We start from the raw sequence: 15,081 nt of genomic DNA, 5'->3' as shown, positions 1-15,081 counted from the left end.
CCAGGCAACTGTTGGGAAGCGCAGAGCAGTGTGGCGGTGGGGCCACAGGTGCCCAGCCTCACACTGTGGTGCCCTGTTGTTCAAGTGGCAATCTCATAATTGCCCATTGTGCTTCACTGCAATAAAATCTACTCCTGTGAACGCTTTGTGAAAGAGGTGAAAGTGTTGGTTTTTTAATAACTGAAGGTAGCACACCTTTTTGCTTCTTGTGCTTGCACATGATGAAACATCTGGGTCTGCTTTGAAAAAAAGCTATTTCTAATAGAGGTTTAAAGTACCTCTCTTGCCTGTGGCTCTTGTAATAGCTTGGGGTTTTGCATTGCATTGGACTGGAGACAAACCCTAGTCAGAGAACTCTTTGAATCTTCACTAAGTTTTTTATTATGTAGAAATAAAGCCAGCATGTTAATAATGCAGTACTTACATTATCATACCAAAGTTTATGCCTAATTTAATGTGAGATTGGACAGTCTAAACTCAGCTCCTGGTTTCTTAAGCAAATATTGCAGTCCTTTAATTTTTTGTTTTTCAGACTGCTCTGGCAAATTTGGGACAGTTTTTCAGAGAGGAAGGACTAATCCGATTCATAAATCTATTCAAGAAGGCTAATGTTCTGTTTTTCCATCTTACAGTATGAGATGTACACTATTGAGAGGAATGCTGAAAGGACAGCGTCTGCAGGCAGGCTGCTCTACGACATGTAAGTAATGAGAGCCTGAACTCTACAGTTATGCCAGATACTTGTTTCCTTAAATGTCAGAGTTTCCAAAAATAGAATGTGACTTTTTTTTGGAAATCTATGTGGATAAATTAAGCAGAAAAGGTCTTATTAATTAGACAGTAAAAAGGACAGTTTTATTTTCCATTTGCCCATGCACATTCTTTCATAGGAAGGCTTTGTCTTGGAAACAGGATTTGAGATCACTGTGTGTTCTTTGCCTCAAACTTTATTACAGGTTTGTGAATTTCCCAGACCAGCCTGCTGTTTGGAGGGAGATTACCGTTATTACATCGGCATTAAGGAATGACTCACAGGACAAGCAGACACAATTTTTAAGAGGTAAGGATCCCAGTCAGTGAGTAGGGATAGTCCTGAAGGAATCTAAAGATAAGCCCTCTGGTTACATATTCCACGTGGCAAGTAAACGTCAATCTTTTTAACTTTGCTTGTGGGGCTGCAGGTTTTTTTGCTCAGTTCACCTTAGAGACTTCGTTCATTGTGTTAGGCTTAGGAAACACAAAGGGCTGTGAGAAGCTGATTCCCATTGCTTTGTTTCTACTAAGGGTAGACTAAGTCTGCCAGAACAAGCATGTAGAAGGAGATTTCACAGGGAGCAAGTGGAATGGGACTTAGGAATCATCATCCTGCTGACTGCAGAGATCGATGGACAGTCATAAAAGTGGGGTGAATTTCTACATGTGAAGTGAGGGTTATGAAAATGAATGGTGACCAGAAGGGCTTGGCGTTCACTGCTGGTGACCACAGGCAGTTTTGAAAGCGAGATTTACACATGAGTAAATCTGCTTTGAATATGTGCTTTAGGAGCTTTAAGGATAAGCAGTGTGTAACTCTGCATACAAGCTATTCCAGTTAAGGAAACATTTGCTTTTTCATGGGTTGTGCTTATTTTTCAGTGAGAAAACGTAAAACTTACAGAGAGAATATGCTGGATTCTTTTTAGTCCCTCATTGGAAGTTTAGATTGAAAAAATTAACTTTTAATAATGAACATATTAATTGTAGAAGTGAGATTTAAGTTAAAAAAAAAGAAAGAAGATTCTTGAAAAAGCATCTTAAAATGTATACTTAAAAAGTATTGAGGTTTTCAGTATTCTACTCAGCAGTCTTACTTGTTAATTCAAGTCCTGTGTGCCCTAATAAACACAGCTAAATATTCATATGCTCTTCTCTGAAAGAAACAGTCATTTTTTTTCCAGCCATAGATATTAAAAGCTGAAAAAAAGTATAAGGAAATGTCTTTCACTCTGCATGGCAAGGTGATGCTAACTAGTCTGTCAGTCTTTGTCAGACACCTTTACAATTCAGGCATGCAAGTTAAACATTTTGATTTTTTTTTAAAGGATTGTTTGAAACCCTTCCTGGTCGAGTTCAGTGTGAAATGTTACTGAAGGCCACAGAACAGTGTTTTAACACACTGGAAAGGGCAGAAATGCTACTCCTACTTCTGCGACGTTTCCCAGAGACTGTGGTGCAGCACGGGGTAAGAGAAGAGAAGCTCGTAGTATTTATTCAGGATATTGCCATTGTGTTTCTTGAGATTTTGCTGAAACATTTTCCTTTATCTAGTGAGAGGGTGAGTCTTTTTATTCGTGTTTAATCGTGGCTAATACTTCAGACTGCTGTATCTTGAGGATACCACTAGCGAAGAATTGGGGAGAAAACAAATGAAACAATTTTTTTGTTTTGTAAATGCAAAAGAATATCCTATGCTTTTTGAAAAAGCAGAATAGCATTAAAAAAGAGCCTAAAGGAGTATTACAGTCTAAGAAAGGATATTACTTTGTGTTTTTGTCAGTAAACTCTCAGGGAGGTTTGTGATTAGACTCCAACAAGCAGTGTGTTTGCTTTGACTTCCAAAACTACAGCTGGAGCTCTTTAAATGATGACCTACTTTGTTTAAGGACAGTGTAAGGATAATGTAAAAATAATTTAAAGACTGTAAAACTTGTTAGTTTTGACACCGACTTACAGTAATGTTCTAGCACATACTAGCCTCAGGAAGAGCACAGTCAGTTATGACAGCTCAGGTGAGAGGCTGCAGCTTTAAGGCCGGGTACTTCCATCACTTTCACCTGTCTGTGCACGTCTTTACTGATACTGTCACATGCACAATTTTTCTCTTGGTCTTGTTTCACTTCCTTGTGGCATTGCTTGTCTCCTGTTATTAAATAGGGATAGTTTAACTATGTATTTAGAGACTAGTGCATGCAGTCGCTGTATAGGGAATTGCTGCTCCTGGATCCACTGAATTATTGTTCAACTCCATTAAACAGCAGTTCAACAAGTTTCTAAAACCACTAGTGCAGTGTTTGATTTTCACCTCTGCTTATGCAGGTCGGCCTTGGAGAAACTTTATTAGATGCTGAAAGTATTGAAGACCAAGAATCCCCAGTGAATTGTTTTAGAAAATTATTTGGTAAGAAAATATTAAGATTCTTATTTTATTATACAACTTTTTAGTGTGCTAAGATTCAGAGTTCAGTCCCTCTTCTCGACACTGGTGGGGTTGCACCTTGAGTCCTGTGTTTAGTTTTGGGGGCTGCAGTATGAGAAAGACACTGAGGTCCCGGAGCGTGTCTGCAGAAGGGCAATGAAGCTGGTGAAGGGTCTGGAGAACAAGTCCTGTGAGGAGTGGCTGGGGGTACTGGGGTTGTTTAGGCTGGAGAAGAGGAGGCTGAGGGGAGACCTTACACTCTCTACAACTACCTGAAAGTAGGTTGTAGTGAGATGGGGGTTGATCTCTTCTCCCAAGTAACAAGGGATTGGACGAGAGGAAATTGGCTCAAGTTGCATCAAGAGAGGTTTAGATTGGATATTAGGGAAAAATTCTTTACTGAAAGAATGGTGAAGCACTGGAACAAGCTGCCCAGGGAAGTGGTGCAGTCACCATCCCTGGAGGTATTCAAAAAATGAGTAGGCTTGGCACTTCAGGACATAGTTTAGTCGTCATCGTGGTGTTGGGTTGATGATTGGACTTGATGATCTTAAAGTTCTTTTCCAACCTTAATGATTCTATGATTCTAATAGAAAACTGCTCTAGTTTTCTACTAAAAAAAGTAAGGCCACATTAAGCCAGGCTGACTATACAGTACAAATTGGTATGACAGTCACTCATGTGACGTTCTTTATGATCCTTTGTATTGTACGATCAACCAGAAATGGAGGCTTAAGTTGCTGGTTGAGCGACTTTGCTTAATAGAAAGAGAAGGAAAAACCTCACAAACCTAAAGGATTTTTTTTGTTTGTTTTCTGTTTTAGTTTGTGATGTTCTTCCTCTAATAATTAACAACCCTGATGTTCGACTTCCTGCCAGCTTGTTATATAAATATCTCAATAAAGCAGCGGAATTTTATATTAACTATGTAACTAGATCTACACAGACAGAAAGCCAATATCAAGGTAAGAATACTTTTACAAAATCAACCTTTCTTAGAATGTATTTCAGTATTACTGAAGTGATGTCCATAAATGAAGAATGCTTTACTTCAGTGTATCCCATAGTCAAGGATTAATAGTAGTATTTAATGTTTCTTAGTTCTTTGATGCCAAAATACCTCATGACAGTTCAACTGCTTTGTCATGATGCTTCAGTATAGGTACTGAGAGGTAGAACAAAATGTCCAAGATCTTGTTATCCAGCTTGTGAGCTCTCGTGTACACTGAGGCAGGAATGCTTACTGCTCTCTATTAGCCTTCTCAATAAAGAATGGTTCCCCTGAAACCTCAGATGTAGATTTTTACATGTCTGCTTCTTGAAAATAAAGCAGTTGGTTTGATTTCTTTATGAAGAGAAAAATGTGCTGTTTTTTCTAGGTTCCCAGGATTCTTCTGATATTATGTCTCCAAGCAAACGTAGCTCTCAGAAATATGTGATAGATGGTCTCACAGAGAAATCATCCCAGATTACAGATCCTTGGGAGAGGCTGTTTAAAATATTGTCTGTGGTGGGAATGAGGTGTGAATGGCAAATGGATAAGGGAAGAAGGTGAGAAACGTGTACTTCTCCAGGTATTTCTTCTTGAGGAGAATTTGGCCTTTTAATTCTTAAGGAGACGATTGAAGAAGGATTTTTAATGTGAGGGTATTTTGTGTAAATTCAGTGCAGCTTTTCTTTCAAGACTGTACAGTGTAAAGCAAAAACATGGATCCAGAGAGAACCTTCAAATTAGTCTGTAAACTGAATCTTTGATGGGAAGAGTTGTGCGTAAGAACTAGAGTGCTGTGTGGTATCCTTCCCAGGTGTCTCAGCAAAGAAAAAGGTGGTAAATGTTTAGTGAAGTTTTACTGGCGTGCATTCCCAGCCTCCACTTATTTGCAGCTGGGGGATTTCCTCAGCCAAAACATTTCAGTTTGCCATATTCACTGTGCGTTCTTTCCTTTAGTCCTGGAGTCTGCGTAACATCAAGAATTCTTGTCTCTTTTCCTCAGAAGTTTTGGTGATATTTTGCATCGAATGAAAGACCTCTGCAGATACATCAGTAACTTTGATAGTGATGCGCACGCTAAATACAAGAATCAAGTAGTGTATTCCACGATGCTGGTCTTCTTTAAAAATGCATTCCAGTATGTCAGCAACATCCAGCCATCGCTCTTTCAAGGTTAGTTTCTAGTGTTCCAGCTTTTGTAAAGAGTTCTTTGTGATTGGGTTGATAATGTCTGACAGGTCTTTTCTCATTAGTCTTTTGAAACTGTGTTGCAAAGTGAGATGAGCCTTTTTTAAAATTCTCCCAAGCTGTTAATCTTACCAGTGGTTCATGACAAGCGCTATAGTGGATCAGACCAAAGAGCAATCTAACTTAGCATCGTGGTTTCAGCAGCAGTTGGCCAGTGGCAGTCAGGTGCCTGGCAAAGAGAAAAGTAACAGACCAGATGTTACAAGAAGCATCCCTAGGGTCGATTCCTTCTCTTCCATCAGCATCATGTTTGTTTGATTTTCTCCTGTCATTCAGAAATTTCTTTGAACATAACATTTCCCTGGCTTCCTTCAGTTGAAAGATTACACAAAAAGCTTACACAAAAAAATTGAGGATATTTTTTCATTAGGAACACATCACAAATTTGTTATGAATCAAATAAAAACTGAATATGAAAAAATTTCCTGAAATTCACAAGCTTGCAGCTTGGCTTTCTTTGTATAGTTTAAGCATAATCTTCAAGGTGTGCTTTGCACATTAATCCTAATTTGTAATTAGTTTGTAAACTATTTAAAGTATGAATGTAACCTTTGTGCTTTTTCCTGCCCACTTAAATCTGCATTTGGGCCACATCAAATTTCTTGGAACATCTTGGATTCTTTCTTTGGGAATTGACTGGATTTTTCAGGGATGGTCCAGAAGCTGAGGGAAGTTCTTTAACCTCCAGTTTGTTTTGAATTCACTGAATTAAACAGCATCACAAAGAGAAATTTTCAACTCTTAGTAGTGTGCCTTTCCTGCTGCTTCACTCAGGGCTAGGGAATTCCTTTCAACAGTAACAATCGTCACCTTGGGTGATTAGTACTTATTAACACCAGGGTTATTGATTCATGATAAAAGTAGAATTTTAATTCCGTAGGTTGGTGTTCATAAATTTCCTGTGTGGAAGAAATTATCAACTGAGTAATGAAACACTCAGTACAAATGATGGGTATTTAACAACTTTACAGAACACTGGGTAATCAGTTGAACAATATTGGTAGGTGGAGCTAATAGAGTTTTTTGTGGTATCCAGAAGATACGGTTATGATGGGCCAATGAGGTACTTCAGTTGTGCACGCAGTTTTGGCTGCTTGTTTCTGAGTTGAGGAAGAAAGGAAGTGAAGCACTGGTGAAAATGTTCTTTTCAAAGTTGTACAACTGAGTTTGTTAAAGCTCATGTTTTCATACTGAACCATCAAAAAAAACCCACCATATACTGAGATAGTGCTGTCCCTTCGGTGCAGCATTTCTGGTACTCTCTGGCATTTCCTGACATTAGGAAAATATTTCTAAGATATCTTCTACTCATTTCTGCTTTAGCATTTAAGTCCAGTGGTGTTCAGTGCCTTTCATATCCCTTCTATCATTAGGGTTCTTCCTCCTTCTCTTTGGAGTGTTCACTGTAGAAATGCAGAATCCTGTGTATTTTAGAAGTGTAGTGGTGGTGAGGGGGGAAAAGCTGAGTCCTCCTTAATCAGGTAGCTTTGAGCTTTGATCTGTGACTTCTCATGAGCATGAACTTCTCTTGAAAGAAAACTTTTCAATGCATTTCTTGTACATAATTCATTCCTGCCTTGCTGGAGGCTTGAGAAATGAATGAGGCAATTCACACCTCTCATAATTTTCAGGCTGCCTGCAGGCTTGGCAGGAGTTGCTGTTTGGGCTGATGCATTTAGAGGTTTATTTATAACGCTCTGTGCTAGAAATCAATTAAAAACTTTGTGAGCTTAGAATCTGGAGCTCAGTTAGACAGAAAATCAGAGCATTGTTCTTTGTATGGCTGCATAACTTTCAGTAATGTAAGAGAAGGTTTGCAGCCCAAGTCAAGGATGAGGTTAGGTTTTGTTTTGTTTCAGGACTGGAGGTTTTGGAATAAAAGCTACAGTGTGCTTTGCTTGCCTGCTACTGAGAAGAGAACGTTTCTTTGGAAAGCAGACCACGTAATTGGTATTCATTCAAATCAATACAAGCAGAAAACCCCACTCATTTCTTCTCGGGTGCTAGAAGTAGGCAGCTCTTGAGATTCTAGTGATAAAACTGTTCCAGCATCACAGTTATTGTACTTTCATATCTGTTTCTCCTGGATGCTATTTTCTACGTTATGACTTGACTCTGTTTTCAGTTCACACAGGTTAGATTCCAGCACAGTGGAACGCATGACGGCACAGGAGAGGCAATTTCAATGTGTTGTAGCCTTTGTGCAGGGGACATTTCAATAGTGGTATTTAGTTTGAACCTAGTCAAAGGAGAGAAATGTGTTTGTTAAGCCTGCCAGGTTGGTTGTTTCTTGTGCGTTAACTTCTGTTGTAGTGGGCTCCTTGCAAATCATATTTGAGTAGATGGGAAAAGCTTAATGGAAGTTCTTCTTTGTCAAGAGATGAAATGGATTGTCCTTATAGTAAGCTCTCAAATTAGTTGTTTGCATTTAGATATGAGGCCTTAGCCTCATAGGAGGAATGGAGAATATGTTTTTAAAAGGAAATATTTCTGGGTTGTGGTCATAGGCTAATGTTGTTTGAGATGAAGAAGCGTTGCTCCTATTTTCTATCTAATGAAACTTAAGCACTGAGGTCTGAAACAACAGGTACCAGATCCCACTGCATAACACCGGTGGAAGTAGAAATTATGTGTTCTGTGCTTCAAAATGAGGCTTCTTTAGAGACTTTGGGGTGTGATGATCGGCTCTGTCAACCAATTAAAGGTTTACTTCTATACACTGAAATCAGTGGGGCAGAGCTGACACGGAATGATTCTACTACGGAAATTTTGTGATAAAATACATTCACTTCTTTGAGGCATCTGTGGCTGTCAGTATATTGCTTTGGTTTCTCATAAGAATATTTTGAGAATATTGCTGTGTTTCGCCACGTTTGTGGCTGTTAACTTTAAAGCCATTTGTTCTGTTCACCTGTTGGATAGTTGTACTTACATGAAAGCAAATAATGCTTGAGAGAACACCTGCTGCCTGAGTATATCTTGTGACTGCTCCTTAAAAAAAGGATTCAAAGAAATTTGGAAACTCTCCAGCAGACTCTTGTGATGTCTGGGAAATGTATTCTGACCTTTACTGTAAGGCTGCTCTGAGAAAACCATAGCTTTACCAGCATAGATGTAAGCTTATGCTACTTCAGCGAATGAATTTCAGACTGTTTTCTCTAGCATTATAATCATTGCTTATGAAAGAAACAAAACGAGCTTGATGTAGGCATGAGACCTTTCCAGTCTTGTATGAATTTATCTTTAAATCCAGGTCCAAATGCTCCAAACCAAGCCCCACTGGTTCTTCTTGAAGATGTGACCAACATCTATGGTGATACAGATATTGATCGTAACAAACATATACACAAAAAGAGGAAACTTGCTGAAGGAAGAGAAAAAACAATGGTAATTTTCTAGACTGTTTCTTCATGACAAGAATGGCCTTAGTACTAGAATTTAGACAATAGTAGGTGTGACACAGATGTAATAGATGTATTTTTAGAACTGTGACCACAATTTGCAAACAGATTTTTTTGGGCTAAAGCCAGCAAAATACAACAAATCTCGTAACAATTGCTGTAGACACATGTGTGCTGGTGTGAATATTTCAGCTTGAAGGAACTCAACAGAGACTGCAGAAGCTGTTAAAAATGGTAGCTATAGCAGGCAGATGTTCTACAGCTAAACCTCCAAATTAGTTGACTTATCATGACTGGAACTGTGCATACCTTTATTTCTTTAATAGTGGAAACCTACTATTTTACAGAATTTCTCTGCTGGTAGAAGTATGCACTTACACGAATTACTTTTCCTTTGCATTATGCCACTGTTAACTTCAACTGAGTGCTAAAGTGTAAAGTATGTTTGTACTTTAATCTGGCTGAAGCTCAGTGATGGTGTGCTGTGTTTAACAGAATTAGTTATTTTGGGATGCTTTTTATCACACTATACCACTGAGTGTCATGACAACAAAACAGATTTTTCTAATTTTGGAACAAGCAAAATAAAAAGTCACTTAAAAGCTTTTAAACTAGGACCCTGGGATCTCTAGTACAGAATTGTTTTCCTTCATTCAGTGGAACTTCTGGGACTTTTGAGTCCTTTGAAATAAGTATAAATTAAGAAGTGAGTTTTCTTGTTTTATATGGACTTAAGCAGAGCTCAGATGATGAGGATCCTTCTGGGAAGGCACGAAGTCGCCACATTACGGTCAACAAGGCAGATCTCGCAAACTCTGTTGAAGTATTAGAGAGCTTTAAGTTGGCAAGAGAGAGCTGGGAGCTGCTCTATTCTCTGGAATCTCTCGACAAAGGTAAGGCTAACCGCAGGCAGAGTTGCATTTAGGCTTCATTGCTGTGCACAGAAGTCATTTTATTATTGTTAAAATAGAATTCTTGTCATTATGAATCCTTAAAATTGAATTTACTGAGAGTCCTGAATATTTTTGATCTAAGTTCCAATAAGAAGCTTTGTCAGTTGTTGCATTTCTGAATATTTTGTTCCTGGATTTCATTTCATTTCATTTCATTCTTCATGCATCTTTGCTTATTCACTCCTACTTCTCTCAGAGGCAGCTTTTACCAAAGGAGCCGTTGGTTAGTAATAGCACTCATGATACTGAGCAAGTGCTGCTAATGGGTGCTTTAGGTCGTGCTTAATGAGATGTGTCTGTACTGTGTCTCTGCCTTTCTGACAGTGTCTGGTGTGATAATCTTGAAAACAAAGTTCTCTTCTGAAAAGCAGGGAAATAGTACCACCTAGTTGCTTTGAGATTTGTTGGACTCTGTGAAGTGTAATCAAACACGATTGTGTAGGAGGAGAGTATCCTGTATTCGAAAAATTTCACACTCTTACTGTTTTGTTTCTAATTTTTAAATTCAGCTGTTTTTTTTCTAGATAATTGATTTTTAACCCAAAGCTGCGCAGTGCTTCATTTTGTCTTTTTCTTCCCTGACCACTTACACAGAGTTCACCAGAATTTGTTTGTCATGGAAGACAGACACCTGGCTTTGGTTAAGAATCTTTCTTACAGACATGATCATCTACCAGGTAAAAATTACATCATTACGTTGCTCTTCCTGCTAGCGATTAGCTTTTCTGATTAGCCAGCTTGTCTGCTTTAATTGTCTACTGATTTTTATCCTTTAAACCATGACCCTTTTGGCAATGGCATCATTCCTACCACGAGCTGGGTATCCTGCTTAGGATGTTCCTGTCTCAACAGCTGTTTGTTGAGTCCAGCTAGTTTTGGCATATGGAAAAGACCTCTGCTTTGGCAGTCTGACCAGTAGATACATACAGTACTATGGAAGAAAAGTGCCTTTCATTCGTCTGACAGTGCATTGTATTGGAACACATTTGGAGAGAAGTGTCAAACAGCAGAAGATCTTAACATCTCAGTTAAAATTTATCATTCTCCTTACAAGTTAGGCTGACTGTACTGTTTCAAAATACCATCTATAGAACAAATGTTATTCTTCTGTATATTTCCTTTGGGGGCCCTTTATTTTTGCCTGTACTTGTACTTGAACAAGAGCTATTTCAAACTGTATTAGTTGAAACAATGATTAACTCTGTAGAACATGATCATTTGTTTGAGTTACAAACGCAATTTTGTCAACAGGCTTTTTAAAGCAGAATTCTGTTTGTAGTCTCGTTGCTTTGCAAATGATCGATCCACAGTTGCCTGCACAGCACATCACTGAAGAGTGTTCCGATAGATTAAAATTGTGAAGGCCTGTTACTTGACACTGTTTTGAAAGCTTTCTTTAAGGGAATTTTTATTTCTGTCTTTCTACCCATCTTATACAGGCGACCCTAACATTGTCTTTTTGTATCTTTTTTTTTTTTAAAAGGCACAGTACAAAAAAGCAATTAGCAGCCTACATCACTTGGCAGCTCTTCAGGGCGCTCATTCTCCACAGCAAATTGCAGGACAAGGGTCACTAGAAAACCAGAGAGCGCTAATCCAGTTAGCAACGTGCCACTTTGCCCTTGGAGAATATCGGGTACGTACAGCAGTCCACGCACTGACCCTTCATCATCTGACCCTGTGGTTCCCATTAGTCTTCTTCCTTTGAATCGTCTCGTTAGCCTGTTTTTAACAGGGTATTGAACATAAGCCAGGATCTGCTGAAAAATCTGAGCTTCACAGGGAGCAGCGTTGCACTTCCTTGCATGTTAATTGTCTGTCCACTAGCACCTCTCTTATATAGTCTTAGATATTCTTATATAGCTATGATTTGGGGAGTTAATTGTTCCATGGCTACAAGTGTTTGAGCTGTCTGAAAGTATAACCTTAAATTTGAACTTCTTAACTTTACTGAAACAGTTTTAAATACTGAGGGGAAATTCTTAGATGTAGGCTTCCTGTGGCAGGGGAAAGAAAAGATTTACAGAAGAGAAACTTTTGTGATCACCAAAGAAATGAATTAGTTATCAACTGACAGTATAAGAGACTCCAGAATAATATTGTCTGGCCTGACCTCTGAACTTGCTTTACCTTTGCAATACATTTTGTGGTTTTAATATTACAGGAGGGCATGGTGGTCTAAGGTTAGTCAGTGTCATCACTAACACTATCACTAAGGCTGTCTCTTAGGATCTAACGTCATCCTGGCAGTACTGGACAAGTCTTTTTGTCCCTTCCAGTTTAGTACTTTTTCACTGGAAATGTGATAATATATTCCCCCAGACCTCTTATTGTCTCTAGGAAAGGGCATTAAAAATTCATTGCATTTCTGTCATGCTGTCAGATTGCCATTTTCCTTTCTATTTTTACCACGGACAGAACAAGCTTTTAAAAACTATTCTAAGAATTCATTTGAGAAGTTAATCCTTCAAAATAAAATAGTTTTTGATGGCAGTTGTATCGATCTTCACTCTTGAAATTAAGAATGCCGCTGCATTTTTAATTTACGTTTAAAATGATTTATGTAGGCTATTTAGAGGTTGTTTCATGACAGCTATGTCTTTTTACTCAGCCAAACTAAGTTATGCACTAAGTCCACTCAATTTCTAGCATTTTGTGATTGATTTTGTCTTTTGTGGTGTCTGCAATTTTTAGTCATTAACATATCTGAATTTTAAGAAATTAAATTAGACTTGGCATTATCATTTCTCTCTTCTTCTTATAGCAAACATGTGAAAAAGTGCTTGACCTCATGTGCTGTATTTTACTTCCTGTACAAGAAGGAGGTAAAGTGCAAGAGGAGCAACCTAAAGTAAAGTCTAAATTCAGGAAAGGTATGGAATTGCTACTACCCTGAGCTCAGTGTTACCTCAGTTTTACCTCAGTCACGCATTTCGGTTGAGTATATAATCTCTTTTTGTATTATGAAAAGGGAGGAAGTTTTTTACCCACTCTTGGTTTTGTGAATGGTTTCCCTGCTGGTACCTATTAAAATATATTGGTGACAAAGTCCTACCACAGGAAATGAGAAATGAAGAAAGAAATTTGAAATGTGCAACCTCACATTTTGAATCATTCGTGATTTACCTTCACAGTTTTCCTACCTACCTGAGATTTGACAGTTGTATTTGTTTTGCTCTGTTCTAATTTCTTTCAAATGTAATCATGAGACCCTGAAAAAAGCTTATGATAAAACTCTTCTGTTGCAGGGTCTGATTTGAAGCTTTGGCCATGTACCAGCAGAGCTATCATGCCTTACTGCCTTCATCTGTTGTTAGCTTGTTTCAAGGTAAGCTATAGTCAGAGCCTCTCTAAGGCCTAGTTTACTGCATGGCCTTATGGCAGTGGTGTGACGTGATGTGAAGGGCTGTGCCTCAAGTGTTTCTCGCCTTGAGGGGTTTGTGGAGGATCTCTTTTTGGGCGGGGAAGGAGTGTTGATGGAGTGATGATTTGGCTGTATTCAGACTTTCCTTACACGTAAGTGGAGACGATTTGGCATTTTGACTGGAAATTTTCAATGTATTTTAAATGTAAATATTAGGGCAGAATGAAATAGGCTCCTGAAGAACTTCTTTTGTATTGGCACAGATGTATGTGAGATGACTCTCGTATATTTATGAAAGCAACCTGTGTTTTCTGATTGCCTCAATGTCGTTTTTTTTCCCTGAAGCTCAGAGCTTTCACAGACAACAGAGATGATATGGCGCTGGGCCATGTAGTTGTTCTGCTTCAGCACGAGTGGCCGAGGGGTGAGAACTTGTTCCTGAAAGCCATCAACAAAATCTGCCAACAAGGAAACTTCCAGTATGAGAATTTTTTCAACTATGTCACAAGTATCCTTTCTCTAACCAAGAACGTCTTTCACATGCAAAACTGCGTGCTGGAGTGTTGAAAAAGCCGGAAAAAGCTGTTAGGTCGTTTCAGCAACAGCTCTCTCTGTGAATCGTATTCTGTATTTATTTCCACACCATGCAAGCCTCTTGCAATAGGTGGCAGCAGACGACGAATTATAAATATATCTCCTGTCACCTGTTCTGGCACTTGAGAACACCCATAAGTACACTGCAATTGCACATCCATTCAGAAAAACAGCACTGGCTTTTCAGTAAGAGCTATAGGGCATTATACTACAAGGTTGTTCACAAAAGTGATAAAGCAGTACCTGTGCTTCAAAGAGTTGAATGATTTTGGCCGTTATTTCTGAAATGCTTTGTGTGGGCAAGATTTTTGGGTCGAGTAAGGTAATGAGCTGTGTTAAAGCTCATGCAAAGTGTGTCTGATTTCTGTATTCAGGTATCTGATACGTGCCTTGATCGGCATATACACATGTGGACAAGTTTAGTGTTTAACCTAAACAGACATCCAGCCATGGTCCCCAGGAAGCAAGGGGTCTGACTCCTATCTGAGACAACTAAAAACACTCTGGTGTTAAAGGAAGGAGAAAAAAAAAAAAGGAAGCAGCTAAATAAGGGACCAAAATAGAAGACTAAGAGATGGCATTTCCTTTGGTCCCAGCTTCAGTCTGCACTGATTTGATAACCTGCAGTGCAGGAAGAGGAAGTAAAAACAACCAGGGAATTTGTTGGGAGAGATGAGCTTTCTTTACCTCTGTCTGTATATATGAAGACATGAAGAAAGAAATTGACTGATGTGCGTATTTTGCACTATATAAGAAGCTATTTCTCTTGCATCACTTTTGAGATACTTCAATAGCTGTTCATTTTGATTGTCCTTTCAGCAATGTGGCATCAGATGTGAAGGATAAGAAGAAATGTTTTCTATATTTTTTTTTCCCTACTCAAATCTTTAACGCTTTCTTCAGATATTGATATGCTGGAGGAATTTGCTTATTTAAGAACACAGGAAGGAGGGAAAATTCATCTGGAACTGCTGCCAAATCAAGCAATGTTGATCAAGTAAGGATAAAAAAGCATTTGCTGTTTTCTTTGAAAAAAAGAAGGGAGTATGTTCTGGTTGTCTTTGTGTTCATGTAATCTAGATAGTAAGTTTGTCGTGCCTTTGAGTTTAAATTTAAGGAGTTGGCTAAGGAGTTCAAACAAGGCTGTAAGTTTCTTTTTCTGATTCTCCTGATCTGTGAATGCTTTTCTGGGGTTCTTTAAACTCCTGCTTTTATAGAACTTTATTTTTATAAACTGTGGCATTTGCTTTAGAATGATTCATATTCGGTCTGTAATTCTATTTCTTCACTGTGAGGGTGGTGAGGCACTGGAACAGGTTGCCCAGGGAAGTTGTGGCAGCCCCTTCCCCTGAAGG

General features: G+C 38.7%; 1 protein-coding gene across 1 annotated transcript in view; it reads left to right on the top strand.

The window, feature by feature from the left end:
* The first annotated feature begins 626 nt into the window (after window positions 1–626).
* Window positions 627–15,081, top strand: part of INTS10 (integrator complex subunit 10) — a 20,597-nt gene continuing 6,142 nt past the window's right edge. Inside the window, exons 1-15 of the mRNA XM_009878121.1 lie at window positions 627–700; window positions 957–1,060; window positions 2,082–2,221; window positions 3,076–3,157; window positions 4,000–4,140; window positions 4,555–4,726; window positions 5,170–5,339; window positions 8,668–8,801; window positions 9,552–9,708; window positions 10,363–10,445; window positions 11,252–11,404; window positions 12,533–12,641; window positions 13,017–13,096; window positions 13,478–13,640; window positions 14,630–14,723. Of these exons, the coding sequence (XP_009876423.1) occupies window positions 639–700; window positions 957–1,060; window positions 2,082–2,221; window positions 3,076–3,157; window positions 4,000–4,140; window positions 4,555–4,726; window positions 5,170–5,339; window positions 8,668–8,801; window positions 9,552–9,708; window positions 10,363–10,445; window positions 11,252–11,404; window positions 12,533–12,641; window positions 13,017–13,096; window positions 13,478–13,640; window positions 14,630–14,723 (1,844 nt within the window). The 5' untranslated portion in view covers window positions 627–638. The remainder of the gene's footprint in view (window positions 701–956; window positions 1,061–2,081; window positions 2,222–3,075; window positions 3,158–3,999; window positions 4,141–4,554; window positions 4,727–5,169; window positions 5,340–8,667; window positions 8,802–9,551; window positions 9,709–10,362; window positions 10,446–11,251; window positions 11,405–12,532; window positions 12,642–13,016; window positions 13,097–13,477; window positions 13,641–14,629; window positions 14,724–15,081) is intronic.

The sequence above is a fragment of the Apaloderma vittatum genome, unplaced genomic scaffold (assembly GCF_000703405.1).
Source record: "Apaloderma vittatum isolate BGI_N311 unplaced genomic scaffold, ASM70340v1 scaffold17251, whole genome shotgun sequence".
Taxonomy (NCBI): Eukaryota; Metazoa; Chordata; class Aves; order Trogoniformes; family Trogonidae; genus Apaloderma; species Apaloderma vittatum.
Note: the sequence above shows the minus strand (reverse complement) of the source record. Positions and strands in the feature narration are given on the sequence as shown.